This window comes from Lampetra planeri, chromosome 49, assembly GCF_965212315.1.
Source record: "Lampetra planeri chromosome 49, kcLamPlan1.2.h2, whole genome shotgun sequence".
Lineage (NCBI taxonomy): Eukaryota > Metazoa > Chordata > Hyperoartia > Petromyzontiformes > Petromyzontidae > Lampetra > Lampetra planeri.
This window is the reverse complement of record NC_136155.1, coordinates 3191737-3210116: the sequence shown is the minus strand read 5'-3', so window position 1 is coordinate 3210116 and position 18380 is coordinate 3191737. Positions and strand designations below refer to the sequence as shown.

The following is an 18380-nucleotide window of genomic DNA, read 5'->3' as shown; positions in this document are numbered from 1 at the left end:
GGAAAAGCAGGTTTCCAAAAAGAGACGGACGGAAACATGCACATACATGAAGACACACACGTACACAGACAGACAACACAGACACGTAGCGCCGAAGACACCCAGCAGACGGACACCGACGTAGTAAGACACACAGATGAAGGCAACACGCGCAGGCAGGACGCAGAGACATACAGACAGACGGTCACAAAGAGGAATGGACACACACCGACGCACGCACGCGCACGCACACACACGCACGCGCACGCACACACACGCACGCACGCGCACACACACGCACACACACGCACACACAGGCACCCCAGCACGGCCCGTGACATTCTGGACCTCTGCTGTGCACGCCGGCTCTCCTTTAACATCTCTTCCCCATGACCCCGTGACCCCGCGCCCCAAACGTATAAAGTGAGAGCATCTTGCCAAGTGCAGCCATGGAGGGAGACTGGACTCACAGTCCCCGAGTACATCCAGTGCTCCCCATGTTTTTGTATTCCTAGCCGCCACCCCCTCCCCAATACTCCCAGTGCTCCAGCTCCCCCCCCCGCAGTCTCCCAGCCCCCCAACTTCTCAGCCCTCTCCGCTACTTAGCCTCCCCAGCCACCTACTCTCAGAGTTTAAAGAGAACTCGTTTGTAGTTCACAGAACTAACCAATCTCCACTTGCAAGAACCCACTGCTAAACCAATCTCCATTCACCACTCCACTCACCGGGAGTGGGCCCTGGTGCAAACACCTCCACACCCGCGCAGCCTCTACCCGTACAAAAGACAAAGACCTCCCCCCCCCCTGTATAGCCTTAACAGACTGTCGGGGCAAGTGCTGTTAGAAGGGAGTAGCACTTATGAAGGCCAGCATGGCACACGAGTGGGTGGGTGGCCAGCACCACGCCCGGCAGCCTTTGTCTCCCCAGTGCCGATGTTAACTAGACACCGCACCAGGTACTGAGTAGACCTAGGGGAAGCCCAGGACCGGTTCAAATAATCGTCGCCCACGATGGCTGCGAGCGAGCGACAATCAAACTCGGGTTGCCGGGTTCATAGCGCAGCACGCTAACCTTTGCAATACACCCCTCACCTGACACACACCCTCTACGCAGACCCTCCCACACACATTCTGCCATACGCACACGTTTTCACCATGCGCCTGTAGATGTGCACATGCCGTGGGTTCACCCACACGGCCCCCTAAAACAACCACCACCCTGCTGCTGTCTGCGCACCCCCATCAATCGCTCTTGTCTGTAGCCCCTCCAACCTCCCACACCCGCCCACCCGCTGCCCCCCCCCCCCCCACAACCGTTCCGCCCTCCGGACGTCACGCGATCATCGCGCACGCGTGACCTTGACCTCTTGACGCGATCTCGCCCACGGGCCGTGACCTCAAGAGCCGGGTTCACACCTGAGCGATCCGCGTAGGTGTGAACGTCCGCGAAGCCGCTTGCCGGGCGACCTGGCAACCCCCTCCATGCCGCTGCCGGGGCTGCTTTCCCGCCCGTCCAGCCGCCCGCCCGCCTGTGCCGTGGACTAGGCAGCCGCGGGCGCGTTGGTGGGCAAGGCCGCGACCTCGCACGCGCGACCTCATATGAGCATGACCTTGACCTCGTTGTCGGTGTCCACGCGGTAGAAGAAGGGGATGCACGTGGACTCGTCGAGGTAGGAGGAGGAGGAGGGCCCGCGCGACTCCTGCAGCTCCTGCAGCAGTTGCATGATCTGCCCGGCCGTGCCGGGGGGCTCGGCGGTCGTGGGGGGCCGAGGGTCGTCGTCTGCGGGAGGATGAGAAGCGGGGGGCGGGGTACAGGGAGGGAGGTTCGAGTCAACGCACCTCACTGGAGCTAGTTTCAGTCGCATGTGCAGTGAGTATGTGTGGTGTGGTGTATAATATGGTGTGTCGTGTGTAGTGTAATGTGTTGTGCATGGTGTGTATCATGTGACGTATTTTATGCAAAGTGGCATATAGCGCGTATCATGTTATAGGTTTCGTACCGCAGTGTACTACACAGTATGCGTGGTGTGTTGTGTATGGCACATCAGTGCAGTGCGACATTATGTTGTGTGTACAGTGTGTGCCGTGTGCATCACCTGTGTGTGCTCTCTCCGTGCCAGTCTCTGCCGCTCTCTCCCTCGCCCCCTCGCTCTCACCTCCTTCACCTCCTTCACCTCCTTCATCTCCTTCATCTCCGTCTGCGGGTAGAGAGGGGGGGGGGGGTGTCGCCATGAGTGACGGAAGTGACCGGAGGCTGCGGCGGCTTCTCCGTATCTGGGCTGCCGTGCCTGCGGTGACCGGCTGTAAGGATGCGTGGCTGTAGCTGCGCGGGTCAGCTGTGGCGTGTGGCCGTGTCACCCTGGGTGCCGTTGGGCAGGTGAGGGCCCATTCCCTCCTCCTGCTTCTCCTCGTTGGGTCCTCCTCCCGCTGCTGCTGCTGCCGTCACCGCCGCTACCCCCCGTGGCGCCGGCCCCTCCAGCCCCCACGCGTTCCTCTCGGCCAGGAGTCTCATCACCAGCTCCTGCAGCTCCCCGAGCTTCACCTGCCGGAGTCACAGGGCAAGGGTCAGGGCGTGTGGGCAAGGGTTGGGTGACAGGGGTGGTGGTGATGATTAAGAAGATGATTTTGAATATGATAACGAGGATGTGGTACGGAGCAAACACGCGAATATATTACGGTTGGATGTTAGGTTTTGAGATCCAATCAGGACCTCTGGCAAATGTGGAGTGACTTTCATAGATTTATATACATTATTAGGTTCACATGATGAACACACATGGACGAATCTCATTAATATTTTAACGGCATGACTCGCAGTTTACAAGCATGAGCTTTGTGAGGTGCACAGTGAATCTCCCCTTAATCAGATTGTTTCCAGGAGGGGGGATAAGCAACGACTGAGAGCCGTTGACCCGCACGTCCCATCGCCTCTACGAAATTGTCACCGCAATGGCGCGGTCCCTGGGTCAGAGGGGCGATGGGACGGTGGGTCGGGCGGAGCGTGGGGGTCGTAGGGGTCGTAGGTCGGCGTCACCTTCATGTTGTCGCGGTCGAGCGCCAGGCGGTTGATGAACTCGTCCTTGTCGCGGTGGCGCTGGCGCATGACGTCGCGCTGGCTCTGGTACAGCGCGATGTACTCGCCTGCACACGTGCACACACGCACGGGGTGTGACGCACACACGGGGTGTGACGCACGCACGGGGTGTGACTCACGCACGGTGTGTGACGCACGCACGGGGTGTGACACACGCACACGTGGGTACCGCTTGGGTACAGGTACGCGCGCGCACACGCACGTACAGAGTGTGCGACAGACGCGCACACACACACACAGAGATCCCACATACAGCCTGTCCAGGCTGTTGCGGCAAGTGCTGTTAGCGAGCACCACACCCCGCTGCCTTCGTCTCCGCAGCACCGAGCCCTGATGTTCATACATCGCACCGGGTCCTCATTTAAGGCTGAGTCGACCTACACACGCGTGCGCACCGATGGTGTCGGTCTCTCCCGACAGCTGCTCGCAGCGGTGTTCCAGCTGCTCCAGCTGATCGCGGAGGTCGGCCTTCTCCCGCATCACGGCCTGGAAGCGAACCTGCGCCGCCACAGCACAGAGGGGGTGCGGGTCACGCTCACCGCGTCACGCTCACCGCGTCACGCTCACCGCGTCACGCTCACCGCAGATCGGGAGCCGACGGAGCGATCGCGGCGTTGGGGTGACGAGGTCTCGTTTACCGGTGCTGGTGCGGAGTTACCAGCACGGCCCACGGGAAACAACCCTGTCACCACGCACCATGCACCACCACTCACTCCATCACCGCAGCCGCCACTCACCTGTAGCTGCTCCATGGCCGCACACAGAGACTCGTGCTCCTGGGGGGACACGGCCCCCTCCCCGTGGTGGGGGGCGGCCGAGGGGGGGGGCGGCGAGGTTGCCGAGACGACGCAGGGCGGCGTAGACGTCCCCGAGTCGCGAGATGAGCTGCGCTCGCTCGCTCTCGCGCTGCTCAACCAGAGCCCGCAGGTGCGAGACCTGGGCGGGCACGCGCAGCGCCGCACACGGCATGCATAGGTTACACGTGGTGAACAAATAGACAAAGATCCCCCGGATAGCCTTAACAGACTGCTGGGGTAAGTCCTGTTAGCGTGCACCTATGAAGGCCGGCACGGCACACGAGGGGGTGGGTGGCCAACACCACGCCCGGCCGCCTTTGTCTCCCTAGTGGCGATGTTTAGACATTGCACCAGGTACTCATTCGAGTCTGAATCGACCTAGGGGAGGCCCAGGACCGGTTCAGATAATCGTCACCGGTGTTGGCCGTGAGCGGGAATCGAACCCGGGTCGTACGTAGCGCGGCGCGCTAACCGCTACACCCACACCCTGATCACACTGCTCCCTACCCACACACACCCACACCCTGATCACACTGCTCTCTACCCACACACACACACACACACCCTGATCACACTGCTCCCTACCTACCCACACACACACCCTGATCACACTGCTCCCTACCCACACACACCCCACAGCCCCTCACCGTCTCCTCTGGCTCCTCGGCCCCAGCCTCGTCTGTGGGAGACGGAGCGGGCGCGTCCGTCGGCGCCTCCAGCAGCGACGCCATGTCCTCCAGCACCCCCTGCAGGGCCCCCCCCACAGCCCAGCCCTCCTCGGGGTCCCCCTCGCCCACCCTCCGCTCCCCGCCCTGCAGCACCCCCTCCGCGACGGCGACCTGCGACCCGTCGACGGTGACCTGAGACCCCTGGGCCAGAGCGCGCAGCTTGTCGTGCGCGATGTGCAGAGCGGAACGAGCCTCGGCCTCCTGCTCGACACGGGGTCACGGGGTCACGGTCACACACAAATGATAACCAGAATTAATGGTAATATTTGTTCTAGGTTGTAGTGGGAGGGTACCACGCTTATTAGGAGCTCGCACACAGCACTTGGTGGAGCTGCGTCTTGTGTGTACGCGTGTGCATGTATGTGTGTGGTTGCTGAGCACTTAGAGCAGTGGTGCAGTTGTTAGCGCGCTACAAACCTCGCGAGCCAAGTTCGACTCAGCCATAAATGATAAAGGCAGTCGGGCGGCGTGGTGCTGGTCACCCCCCTCGTGTGCCGGCTTCATAGGTACTTGCTAACAGCACCTTCCTCAACAGACTAATAAATCTTTTTTAACGTGTCGAGTTCGTGTGAGCAGCGTCGCCTTTCACAGGTGCTGCTCGCAAAGAGCACTTGACTCAACAGTCTGTTAGAGGCTATGCGGGAGGGGGGGGGGGAAATCTTTGTATGGGAGCAGTCGTCACGGCCACCAACACCAGCGACGAATATATGAACAAATGGTCCTGGGCCTCCCCCAGATCGACTCAGCCTTAAACGAGTATCTGAAGTGACCGTCTGCACGTGCGTGTGCGGGCCCCGCACCTGGTGTTGCACGCGGTCGAGCAGCGTGTTCTGGGCCAGGCACTGCCGGTGCAGCTCGTCACGTTCCGCCTGCAGCTGCACCACGGCCGCCCCGTACTGCTGCAGCTGCTGCAGCACCGCGCTCCGTTCCGCCACCAGGGACTCCGCCTCCGCGCACTTGGCTTGCAGCTGCGACGAAGACAACGGTCACGACGACGACGACGACATCGATGGCGAGCCGCCGGTCGCCACGGCGCGTGTACCCGGCTAGGTGCGCTTTGATGGCCGTGTGAAGTGTGGAAGGCACTCCGCTGACGTAACCGTCACTTAGTGGTGAGTGGCGGGGTGTATTGGTGTGTGTGTGTGTGTGTTTACCGTTTGTCACCGTTTACAGGCCACGCGCGTCACACTGTTTTTGGACGGCGTGTGGAGATGCGCAAGTTGCGAAGTGTGGCTCCCCGTTGTGTTTTCGGGATGGAGTTGGCCACACGTCCCAATTATAGGATCATAGAGCTTGGGCGATCGTTGTTGGCGGTGCCGGTTCTGGGTGCCCTTCCTTCCCTCGCTTACCTGCGGTTTTCCGAGCGAAAATCTGGGCACGGCGTCACAAATCCTACAGCGGGTGCTTCGATCTGCGATTCTTTGCACCAATGACGACGGTTCGTACAAATAGAAACTATTGTTTACACCATTGGAACCTCCTTTGCCAGTAGCAAAATATGCTAATTGTTTTTTTACCCTTTTATCTGGCAACAAAGGTGTCAGTTTTGTTGCCAGATAAAAGGGTAAAAAAACAATTATCAGAAACTATTTGTTGCGTGGCATGCGCGGTGGCACGGTGGTAGCGGTGGCGGGAGCTCCACCTGCTCCTTGACCTCGTGCGAGTTCTCCTGCAGGGAGCCCATGTGGCGAGCGAGCTCCTTCTTCACGTGCTGCTCCGACTGCAGCGCGCTGCCCAGCTCCATGTTCTCGTTGCTCTGTGGAAGACGCGGCGGCGGGGGTGGCACGGTGGGACAGCACAGCCATCAGGGGACAGCAGCATGGGGACACGGGAGGACACAGACGGATGTGGGGACACGCAGGGACAAGGGGACACAGTAGGGCCATGGGCGACATCGGAGACACGGAATACACGGGAAAGATTGAGACACAGACACGTGGGGAAATGGGACGTAAGGGTGCATGTGGGATACGAGGGGAAGGTAGGTGACAAAGGGATGACACAAGGCACGGGTAGACAGGGAGACATGGGGCACGCTGGGGGAGACAAAGGGGGAAGTGAAAACACGGGGAGTGGGACGACGAGCACGGGGGCACACGGGTACGCGCGGACAGCGAGACGCGGAGAGACACGGCGCTCACCAGCTTGACGAAGCCGTTCTGCATCTCGGCGAGCTGCTCCTTGAGCTGGCGGTTCTGCGCGAGTGCGCGGGAGATGGTGGCCTTGTCGGCCTGCGCCGTCTCCAGCAGCCGCTGCCGGTCGCTCGCCTCGCAGCCCAGGTCCCCCAGCCGCGACTCCAGCGCCAGCAGCCGCGACTCCGCCTCGCGGTTCAGCTCGCTCAGATGCTCGTTGTCGCGCACCTGGGCGGACGGCGGGGTAAAGGGAGCGCGGGGAGCGGAGGCGCAGCGGTTAGCGCGACGCGCTACGAACCCGCCGGCCCAAGTTTCACTCTTCCCGCTTGCGGCCAGAAGCGGTGACGGGGGGATATCGGAACCGGTCCCAGGACTCCCCGAGGTCGATTCAGCCTCAAATGACTTCCTGGAGCGGTGTGTAAACAGCAGGACTGGGGATACAAAGGCGACCGGGCGTGGTGCTGTCAACCCACTCCCTCGTGTGCCGTGCCGGCCTACATCGGTGCTACTCCTTAACAGCACTTGCCCTAACAGTTTAATGCTAAATGGGGGATCTTTCTTTATGTACCAGCGTGTGTGTGTGCTCAGGAGAAATGACCATCTTCTGTTTCAACTCACTCAGCTTTTCACACGTGCGCAGCTGAGTAGACAGTGGGTAAGGAGTTAAGTGTGTGCGCACGTGCCTGTGCGTATGTGTGCTTTGTTGTGCACGTGTCTGTGTGTGCGCGTATACGTGCATGCTTGTGTGCGCGTGTTTACGTGTGTGCCTGCGTGTGCACGTGAACATGCGTGCCTGTGTGTATGTGTTTATGCACGTGCCTGTGTGTGCGTGCCTGTGCGTGCCTGTGCGTGTCTGTGCGTGTGTGCGCGTGGATGCGTGCGTGCGCGTGCCTGTGCGTGGTACTGGGCTACGAGCTCGTCCTTCTCCCTGCGCGCCCTCTCCAGCTCCACCGCCAGGCCGTGCTCGCGCTCCGAGGGCCCCTCCTGTTCCGACGTGGCGACGGCGGCGCTCGACTTTTGCGCCGCCTGCTCGCACAGAACCACTGGTGGGGGAGGGGGGGGCACCGGCGGTCACTCAGCGGCTGCTGTGTGACACGTGTGTATGTGTCTGTGTGTGTCTGTGTGTGTGTCTGTGTGTGTGTCTGTGTGTGTGCTGTGTTAACGTGAGGAGCGGTAGTGTCGCGGTTAGTGAGCTGCGCTACGAACCTGGCCACCCGGGTTCGGTATCTGAACCGGTCCTGGGCCTCCCCTGGGTCGACTCAGCCTAAAATTAGGACCTGGTGCGGTGTGTAAACATCGCCACTGGGGAGACAAAGGCGTGGTGCTGGCCACCCATCCCCTCGTGTACCGTGCCGGCCTTCATAGGTGCTCGCTAACAGCACTTGCTGCAACAGGGGACCTTTGTCTTCGCTGCGTTAACGTGCTGTGTATGTGCGTGCGCTGTTACCTGCTGTATGTAGGTAACACAGCGCGTGTCATACCGTACGTGCCGTGCGCACTGCGTTATAATGTGTGTACTGGGTGTGTGCCGCAAGCGCTCAGCTCACCCTTCTGCTGCTCCAGCTCGCGCAGCGACCGCTCCATCTCTGTGATGCGCACCACCTGCTCATCCTTCTCACGAGACAGCAGCTCCACCTAGCAGCAGCACACACACAGCAAACATGGCACACACAGCACACACACAGCAAACCATGGCACACACAGCACACACAGCACACACACAGCACACCATGGCACACACAGCACACCATGTTAGAGAGTACAGCACACACACAGCATACCATGCGCGACACAGCACATACAGCATACCATGCTCGATACAGTACACGCAGCGCACAGTGTTAGAAAACACACACACACAAAACACACCCTGTCAGACACAGCTCACACACAGCACACCATGGCAGACCATGTCAGACACAGCACACGCACCGCACACACACGCAGCACTCTGCGCCCGACACAGCACACGTGCGTGCGAGCGGTGCGGCTGCACCTGCTGTGCCGAGTGCCGAGCCGTCTCCTGCCAGAGGCGCCCCTGCTCCTCCATCTGCTGCAGGTGCTGCTGCCGCTCCAGCATCAGCTGCTGCACCGACTCCGACATCTGCACCGGGAAAACGCACAGCGCCCTCAACACAGTCACACAAAGACAACCCCCCACGTAGCCCTGAACAGACTTCGCGCAAGTGCCGTTAGCGAGCGCCGATGAAGGCCGGCGCGGCGTACAACGAGGTGGGAGGCCTGCACCACGCAAGGCTGCCTTTGTCTCCCCACTGTTGATGGTTACACACCACACCAGGTACTCATTTGAGGCCGAGTCGGCCTTGGGTAGGTCCAGGACCGGTTCAAATAATTATCACCAGTGTTGGCGAGCGGGAATCGAACTCGGGTCGCCGGGTTTGTAGCGCAGCGCGTTAACCTCTACAATACTGCTACCCACCAATAATGATACACACACACACACGGAAACACACAGACGCACACGGACACACACACACAGACGCACACGCACGCACACGCACGCACATCCACAAACAAACACATAGGCACTCAAACACGCACGGACACACACGGATGCACGCGGACACAGCCACCACAGCAGCAGCGTCCGTACCGCGTGCAGCTGCTGCTGGAGCTGTTCTCTTTCCTCCGAGAGCTGCTGCAGCTGCTGGTTGAGATGGGGCATCCCCGCCTGACTCGACAGCTGCAAGCGCACACGTACGGGGGAATGCGCACGCAGGCACGCAGGCACGCTCGTATTTGTAAACAAAGACGAAAAATCGGGCGGCATGCGTGGATTCCGTATCGCTCTTCCACCACGGGTTTTGCCCTCTCAGGCGTCTCACGGTGACGTCACGGCAAGGCCTGCGGTCCGTAATCTGGACAAAGTGACGTCGGTTCGCCGGAAGACGGCAGAGCAGAAGAAGTATTGACTCGGCCTGTTTCCCTCGGCATGGGATCGAGTGTTTCCCCCTCGCCCGCGTGGGGTTGCTCCGGGTAACCATGGTTTCCTCCCGCACGTCAACACTCATCATCAATTGGCCGATAACGCCTCGCAGAGCTCGGGGAATTGTTGGTAGTGCCGTTGCTGCTCCCTTCCCGCTCCCCGTCTGTAGTTCCTCCTCCTGGCAGCTCTGAGTGGTCCCCTCCCTCTCTCTCTGAGTCGTCCCCTCTCTCCCTCATCGAGAGCAATGAGCAGATACCGCGCGGCGGCGACAGCTCACCGTTTCAAGCTAAGATTGATTATTTTTACTATAATGTGTGCCTGCCGCATGTGTGTGGCGAGTGTGCGGCGAGTGTGGGGTTAGTGTGCGGTGAGCACGCCGCGTGCACGCGCACAGAGACCGCACATGCATGCGGTGTGGCGGTGGTGGCGGCGCCGTTGGCTCACCTGCTGCACCATGATGTCGGCCATGTGCAGCTTGCCCTTGAGCTCCTCCGTGAACTCGCGCAGCCCCAGCACCTCGGCGGCGCGCGACGCCAGCTGCTCCGCCTGCTCCGACGTCTGCTGAGTCAGCTCGTCCCGCACGCGCCTACTCGCAGACGCACGCACGCGCAGATCCCCCGTGTAGCCTCCACCAGAGTGCAGGGGCAGAGTGCCATTAGCGGGTGGCCCCTACGAAGGCCGGCACGGCGCACGGGGGGCATGGTGTGACCGGCACAGTGAACAGAGGAGAATGAGATTCTCAGCTGTTGACTTTAACACCCGAACAAATCGAGAGGAGGGAGAGAGCCCAGCCAACCGGGAGTTCACTTTCCCACAGGCATCGTGATGGCACCCCCAGCGCACGCTCACATCAGCTGCTCTCGCTCCTCCGCCACGGCCGCTCTCTCCGTCTGCAGCTCCTTGGCGAGCTGCGAGCACAGACACGGCATCAACATTACTCGGGGAACATGGCTTGTCGCGTGGCGTGCTCTGCGCGACACGGGGACACGGCGTGTCACGTGGCGTGCTCTGCGCGTCACCTTCTCGGCCTGCTTGTGCTGGGAGGAGACGGTGGAGAGGGCGCGCTCCAGCTCCGACACGCGCTGGCGCCCGGCATTGAGGCGCGCGCTCAGATCCTCCACCTCGCCTGCACACGGGGACACGGAGACACAGAGACTTGGAGACATGGGGCATGGGTACGCAGAGACACGAGGTGCACGAGGGCATGGACGTGAGACAGAGGGAGGGATATAGGAGAGAGAGACACGAGATTGCGGCTGTTGTGGTTGTGGTGCTGACCGGCTCTCTGCTGCAGGGATTTATCCGCGAGGCTCAGTGTGTTCTGCAGCTCCGACTTCTCCGACACCAGGATCCCGATCGTCTGAACGTGCACCTGGGGTGGCCCAGACCACGACACGCCATGTCACACGCGTCACACGCATGTCACACGCGTCGCACGCATGTCACACGCGTCGCACGCCATGTCACACGCGCGGCACCCGCGCAGCACACGCGCAAATTAAAAACGTGTAAATTACTTCATTAGCTAGGAGAGCCACACTGAGTCGTGTGACCCTTGTTCAGGAGGGTGCTGCTGCTGCTGCTACGTTGGGCGTTTGTCTGCAAGAAGTTTCCGGCCAATTAACGATGAGCTGTGTTAATTATACCACGTGGCAGGAAACCGCGGCACCCGGAGAACAGCCACGCCTTGCGCGAGGTGGCAGCGCTTTAGCCCCGTGCGGGTGGAATAAACGGATGGCGATTAGTCCACTTGCTTTGCTGCCTTCTCTTGGTGAGCCCAGGGTATGGCACCTCCTCAGCCCATCTGTGCGTGATCCAACAACCCTCCCTGCTGCCTCCACAGCGCTGAATCACAGGTCACCCGGCTAACAGCACGGGAGAGCACGCGGCATCCTGACCCAAACCCACCCACGACCCTGACCCCTGACCTCTGACCTGCAGTTGTTCCAAAGCTGACCCTTCACTGTGAAGCCGCTTCTCCTGATCAGCGCGGACCTGAGAGATACGACGACACGCGACATGCAATCTGTGAGACGTGTTTCACACGTTAAGGACGAGATGTGACACGCATTGCGAGGTAAACGCAATGCACTCCACGTGACGCGTCAAGGTCAACATGTTAGGTGACACCAGACGTTACGCACGGCTTGCAACACGTGACATCTGACGTTACACCCCATATACACACGTCCAAAACATTGCACACGTGTAACACACACACACCACACGCGCAACACACACCCCACATGCACCACACACACCGGACACACGCACCACACACGCACCACACACGCACCACACACGCACATGCACACACATACACACACGCACCACACACACTACAGGAACAGAGTGAGGATGTGCCACCACCTTCAGGAGCTCTGTCTCCAAGGCATCGTTCTGCTGCTTCTGTGGGACACACAGAGAGGGCAGAGGGGGTCAGTCCCGGAGGGGTGAGTGGTGAGGGTGGTGAGGGTGGTGGGAGTGGTGTGTCAATGTGCCGAGTGTGATGTGTGGCGAGTGAATATTGCGAGTCTGACGAGTGTCATATACGAGCGAGTGTGGTGAGCGAGTGTGGTCAGCGAGTGTGTTGCGTGTGCTAAGTGAGTATGAGTTGTGGTATGGTTCGTCAATGTGGCGAGTAGGTGTGGCGAGTGGCTGTGGCGAGTGGCTGTGGCGAGTGGGTGTGGCGAGTGGGTGTGGCGAGTGGGTGTGGCGAGTGGGTGTGGCGAGTGGGTGTGGCGAGTGGCTGTGGCGAGTGGGTGTGGCGAGTGGGTGTGGCGAGTGGCTGTGGCGAGTGGCTGTGGCGAGTGGCTGTGGCGAGTGGCTGTGGCGAGTGGGTGTGGCGAGTGTCTGTGGCGAGTGGGTGTGGCGAGTGGGTGTGGCGAGTGGGTGTGGCGAGTGGCTGTGGCGAGTGGCTGTTGTGAGTGTGGTGAGTGGCTGTTGTGAGTGTGGTGAGTGTGGCGAGTGCGGTGCAGTACGGCGTCGTGCAGGTCTGCAAGGAGTCTCTTGTGATCGAGCGACGCAGCGTCCAGAGCCTGAGTCAGCTCCTGGTTCCTCGTCTGTGCGTCCACACACACACAAAGATCAGCCGTGTAGCCTTAACAGACTGTTGGGGCAAGTGCTGTCCGCGAGTTGCACCTCTATGAAGGTCGGCATGGCACACTAGGGGGTGGATGGCCAGCACCACGCCCACAACACATGTACACACATGCGTATCAAGACAAAGATCCTCCGTATAGCCTTAGCAGACTGTTGGGGCAAGTGCTATTAGCGAGCACCTACGAAGGCCGGCACGGCACACGAGGGGGGTGGGTGGCCAGCACCACGCCCACAACACATGTACACACATGCGTATCAAGACAAAGATCCTCCGTATAGCCTTAGCAGACTGTTGGGGCAAGTGCTATTAGCGAGCACCTACGAAGGCCGGCACGGCACACGAGGGGGGTGGGTGGCCAGCACCACGCACGACCGTCTTTGTCTGTCCAGTGGCGATGTTTGCACACCGCACCAGGTACTCATTTGAGGCTGAGCCGACACGCACCTTTACACACAAGCACGCCATGGATCCCTCGTGCGGTCACACATCCTGTTGTGGCAAGTTAGCGCACTGCTCTGTGAACCCGGTGACCCAGTTTCTATTCCAGTTCACGGCTAACATCAGTGGCCTCTCCGAGGTCGGCTCAAGTCATTAATGAGCAGCTGACGCGGTGTGTGAACGTCAGCACCGGGGAAACAAAGACAGCCGAGGCCTGGTGCTGGCCACCCACCCCCTCGTGTGCCGTGTCGGTCTTCATAGCTGCTCGCTAACAACACTTGCCCCATCGGTCTGTTAAGGCTACACGGGGATATTTTGTTTTTGTTTGTGCATCTCACCTCCAGTTCTCTGGTGTCTGCCGAGTGGCTGCCGCTCTCCCCGTTGCGGTAGTTTGACTGGCACACAGTTCACACAGACTTCGTTAGAACACAAACACATGCAATACACAACTACTACAAAGACTAAGTTCCCCCCTCTAGCCTTAACAAACTGATGGGGCAAGTGCCATTAGTGAGCACACACACGTGCTCACACACACACACAAAGATCCTCCGTATAGCCTTAGCAGACTGTTGAGGCGAGTGCTGTTAGCGAGCACCTATGAAGGCCGGAACGGTACACGAGGGGGTGGAGTGGCCACCACCACAACAAACCGCCTTTGTCTCCCTAGTGGCGATGTTTACGCACCACACCAGGTACTAATTTGAGGCCGAGTCAACCTAGGAGAAGCCTAGGACCGGTTCAAATAATCGTCACTGGTGTTGGCCGTGAGCGGGAATCGAACTCGGATCGCCGGGTTCGTAGAGCAGAGTGATAACCACTACACTTCCACTCCACACGCACACGCTTGCACACACACCCACGCATGCACTCCCTCACTCACCTGAGACATGAGGCCGTTGATCTGCACAGAGATCTGGCGCAAACGTTCCGTGGACGAGACGTCCCTGTGACGACACGGGCAGCAGAATGAGAACCGCAGCCACCGCGTCACCACACCCCCACCACACCAACACCACACCATCAGTACCACACCACCACTACCACACCAACACCACACCACCACTACCACACCATCACTACCACACCATCAGTACCACACCACCACTACCATACTGCCACGACCACACCGCCACCACCACACCCCATTACCAAGCAGTATCACGCAGTACTACAACACCATTCCACATCGTCATGACACCACCACCACCACACAATCACCACCACCACCATGTAGCATCATGCGGTACTACATCACCACCATCACCATGACTCCACACCATCACCAGACCAAGGCTTTAGCTAGATTCTTTGACTTGCGTGCATCTGTGTATATTGATGTATATGTGCCTCCGTCTGTGTGTGTGTCTGCTGGAGTATTGCGTTGCACTAAACATTTTTCTTTGTCATTTAGTGTATCTGCTTAAGTGTGTGCGTGGCCTCATGTGCCGCACCAGTCGTCATAGGTGCTCGCTAACAGCACTTACTCCAAAAGTCTGTTCAGGGTAAACAGGGGATTTATGTCTTGTCTTTGGGTAGTGGTAGTGCAGTGGTAAGCGCACGGCGCGACAATTCTGGTGACAAAAATTCGATTCCCGCTCACGGGAAACACCGGTGACATATTTGATTACCTGAATCGGTCCTGTGCCTTCCCTATGTCGACTCAGCCTTAAATGAGCACCTGGTGCAGTGTAAACATCACCAGTGGGAAGACAGAGGCGGCCAGGCGTGGTGCTGTCCAACCACCCCCTCCGTGTGCCATGCCGGCCTACATAGAGGTGCAACTCGCTAACGGCACCTGTCCCAAAAGCCTGTTGAAGACTATGGGGGGGTCATTGTCTGTGTGTCTGCACGTCTGTCCGTGTCGACATGAGAGAGTGTGAATGAGTGCGCTTGTGCCTCTGCTATTACCGCATTCCCTCCTGCTGCTCCTCCTCCCCCCCATCCATCACCTCCGCCACCTGCAGCACAAACCCCGTTACTCAGAATCCCTGCCACCAGCCAAGGCGCTGGGCCACATCCAGGACAGACGGAACACAAGGGCACTCTGTGTGTGTGGGTTGCTGTGTGCGTGTGTGGTTCGCTGTGTGTGCTGATCACGGTGTATTTGTGTGTGGTTTGCTGTGTATGTGGACCGTTGTGTGGTTAGCTGTGTGTGTTGTTTGCTGTGTTTGTTTTCACTTTGTGTGTGTGGATCTCTGTGTGCGTGTGTGGTTCGCTGTGTGTGTGTAGTTCGCTGTGTGTGTGTGTGCTTCGCTGTGTATGGGGATCACTGCATGTGTCTGATTCACTGTGTGTGTGTGGTGAGCTGTGTGTGCAGATTTATGTGTATGTGTGTGTGTGGTTCGCTGTGTGTGCAAATCGCTGTGTGTGTGCGGAGCGGTAGTGCAGTGGCTAGTGCACCACGCTATGAATCAGGTGACCCGAGATCCGTTCACGGCCGACATGAGTGACAGTTATCTGAACCAATCTTGGGCCTCCCCCTAGGTCGACTCACATTTAAGTTATTGCTGGGTGTGGTGGACAAACATGAGTACCGGGAAGACAAAGGTGGCCAAGCTTGGTGCTAGATATCCACCCCCTCGTGTGCCATGCTCGCCTAAATAGGTGCTCGCTGACAGAACTGGCCCTAGCAGTCTGTTAAGGCTAAACAGGCGATCCTTTGTCTTTAATCTCTGTGGGTCGCTCTGTGTGAGTCGGTCGCGTTACACAGACAAGTCATGTGCTGCAGCCACACATCACATGATGCAAGCACTGGTCACGTGTTAGGAGCACAAGCCATCTGAGCACGCTTAGGTCATGCTGCACAGGCGCGGGGCCGCGTGATGCATGCACGGGTCACGCGTGCGACAGACCACGTGATCGACACACAAGGGTTTATATGACGCATGCACGGGTCACATGACGCATGCAAGGGCGGTTCATGCACCTCCGTGAGCGTGGGGGGGGGCGACCCCCCCACCGCCCCCGCCGCCGTCTCCTCGTCGGCCTCTCCGGCGCTCGCAGAGAGTCGCTCGTCCTCCGACTGCGCCCAGCACCCGGCACGGGGAAGGGGGGGGGGGGGATGAACACATGGGGGTTAGGGGGTCACGTGCGACGGCGAGGGTGAGGGGCGACGTGTCTGGCGACGGCGAGCTGGGGTGGCGACCACGGTGAGCGACGTTAACAGCTGGCACAGCAGGGGTCAGGCGATGATGGCGGGCGGCAGGGGCAACGCTAGGGGTAACAGCAATCCCTCTGGCGTTAAATGGCAGTAATGTTAGGCGGGGGGTATTAAGAGGATAATGCCACGGTATTAACGATTTGGTAATGACCGGGTAATGAGAGGGTAACATTCAGGATAACGCCAGGGTAACACTCGCGTAATGTCAGGGTAAGGTGTGGGTAACGTCAGGGTAACGTCAGGGTAATGTCTGGGTTAACGGCTGACAGGGGATGGCAACGCCAGGGTAACGTGACAGTAATATTATGGTAACACAAGGGTATCTTCAGGATAATGCCAGGGTAACGGATAATAATTTAATAAGTGGACGGAACCACAGACAAGAAAGCAGCCAGCTGGTGAAGTGGCTCCAACAATTGCCCAAGCTCTGGGGTCCTCTATATACGAAGGCGTTATCAGCCAATTATCGAGTGTTTACATGTGGGAGGAAACCCGAGCACCCGGAGAAAACCCACGGGTGCGAGGGGGAAACACTCTATCCCCACACGGATGGCGATTATTCCACACTTGCTGTAGGAAGGGAGTTTCACAACTTCTCTGTGATCCACCAACCAACGCTGCCGCTGCTGCCGCTGCCTCCACAGCGCTGGGGCGACAAGCGTGCGCCACCCACGAGTGGGTTGACAGGAGCAACGCTAAGGTAACGCTCGGGTAACGCTCGGGTAACGCTCGGTGAGCGCGAGGTTAACTTGAGGGTGAACGCGAGGGCGACGCCTGGCGGGTGACCTGCTCTCGGCTGTCCCGCTCATCCCGGGGGTCATTGCCGCCCTCCTCGCCGTCTCGTCCTCGCCGCTTCTTCTTGGCGCTGCTGCCATCTCCTCCGCCGGGGACTGCCTTCTGTTGATACTCCTTCAGCTGGGGGGGGGGGGGGACATGGGGATACAGAGACGGGTGAGGACAAGTGGAGGACGTGGGGACAGAGGGACATGTTGACACTGGACACATACGGAGACAAGTTGGTGACGGGCGGGGGGGGATAGCGAGACGTGCTGACAGGTTCAGACGAAGAGATCTCAACACAGGTGGGGAGATAAAGGTGAGGCCATGAATGCAAGTGGAGAGAGGAGCGGTGGGACAGCTCAAGACAGGTGAAGACAGAGAGACATGTAAATGGAGACATGTGAAGACAGCGAGACACGAAGATGGGATCTGGGGGTAGGGGGGCGTTGAGGGGTAGAGTGTGACCGGCGTACGGTGCACACAAAGTCGAAAACGAAAAGATGAAGCGGGGAAATAGACTTGGAGGTGGTGGTAGGGGGGGGGGGTCAGTGGCCCTGTGAAGAGACGGGCGAACAAGGGAAGACGCGCCCAGAGGCGTGAAGACAGAGCGAGACGTGTGAAGACGGGTGGAGGAAGGGAGGCCGTGGCGGTGGGGGACATTTTCAGATAAGTGAAGGCAGACACAGGAAGACGCGTGACGACAAGCGAAGATACATGGGGACAAGCGAAGACAGGGAGGCTTTTAAGACAGGCGGCGGTCTCAGTCGAGAGTGACATGTGAAGACAGACAAGTGGAGACGCGCCAGGAGACGAGGAGACGCGCGAGGAGACGCAGAGACAAGCGAGGAGACGCTTCAGACGGCCAAATCGACCGCTCAGCCGCGTACGTCCGGGTTGAACCCCGCAAGCCGGCGCCTTACGACGGTGGGGGGGGGTACCCATTCCCCTCCTCCCCAGCAGCGCCACCTCGTGCCCCCCCCCACCACTCGCCTCGCGCGCCCCGTGAACCCCCCAGCCCACGACTGCCCCGTGCGCCGCTGGCCTCGTCGTCGTCGTCACCTTCTTCTTGGCCGCGGCGAGACGCGCCTGCCTGCTGCCCCCCTCCGCCATGACGCGCGACCACGTCCTCGGGTTCCGGCGTGCACCGCGGCGCCGCGTCAGCGAGGCCGTAATCGGCAAACTAGCAAATGCGAGAGCGCTCGAGTGTGATCGTCAAACTA

The 18380-nt window shown here is 59.5% G+C and overlaps 1 protein-coding gene across 1 annotated transcript; it reads right to left on the bottom strand.

The window, feature by feature from the left end:
• Window positions 1-1290: 1290 nt before the first annotated feature.
• Window positions 1291-18349, bottom strand: GOLGA2 (golgin A2). The gene is given in 28 exon segments (XM_078616138.1): window positions 1291-1758; window positions 2075-2176; window positions 2337-2520; window positions 3013-3119; window positions 3468-3570; window positions 3810-3896; window positions 3898-4008; window positions 4517-4798; window positions 5398-5565; window positions 6240-6353; window positions 6739-6957; window positions 7621-7772; window positions 8277-8364; window positions 8726-8833; window positions 9344-9433; window positions 10121-10262; window positions 10526-10584; window positions 10696-10802; window positions 10955-11048; window positions 11612-11671; window positions 12047-12085; window positions 12658-12738; window positions 13556-13612; window positions 14101-14164; window positions 15129-15178; window positions 16147-16242; window positions 17167-17295; window positions 18220-18349. Coding segments are annotated over 28 exon segments (3129 nt in total). The 5' UTR covers window positions 18271-18349; the 3' UTR covers window positions 1291-1573.
• Between the last annotated feature and the right edge of the window lie 31 nt (window positions 18350-18380).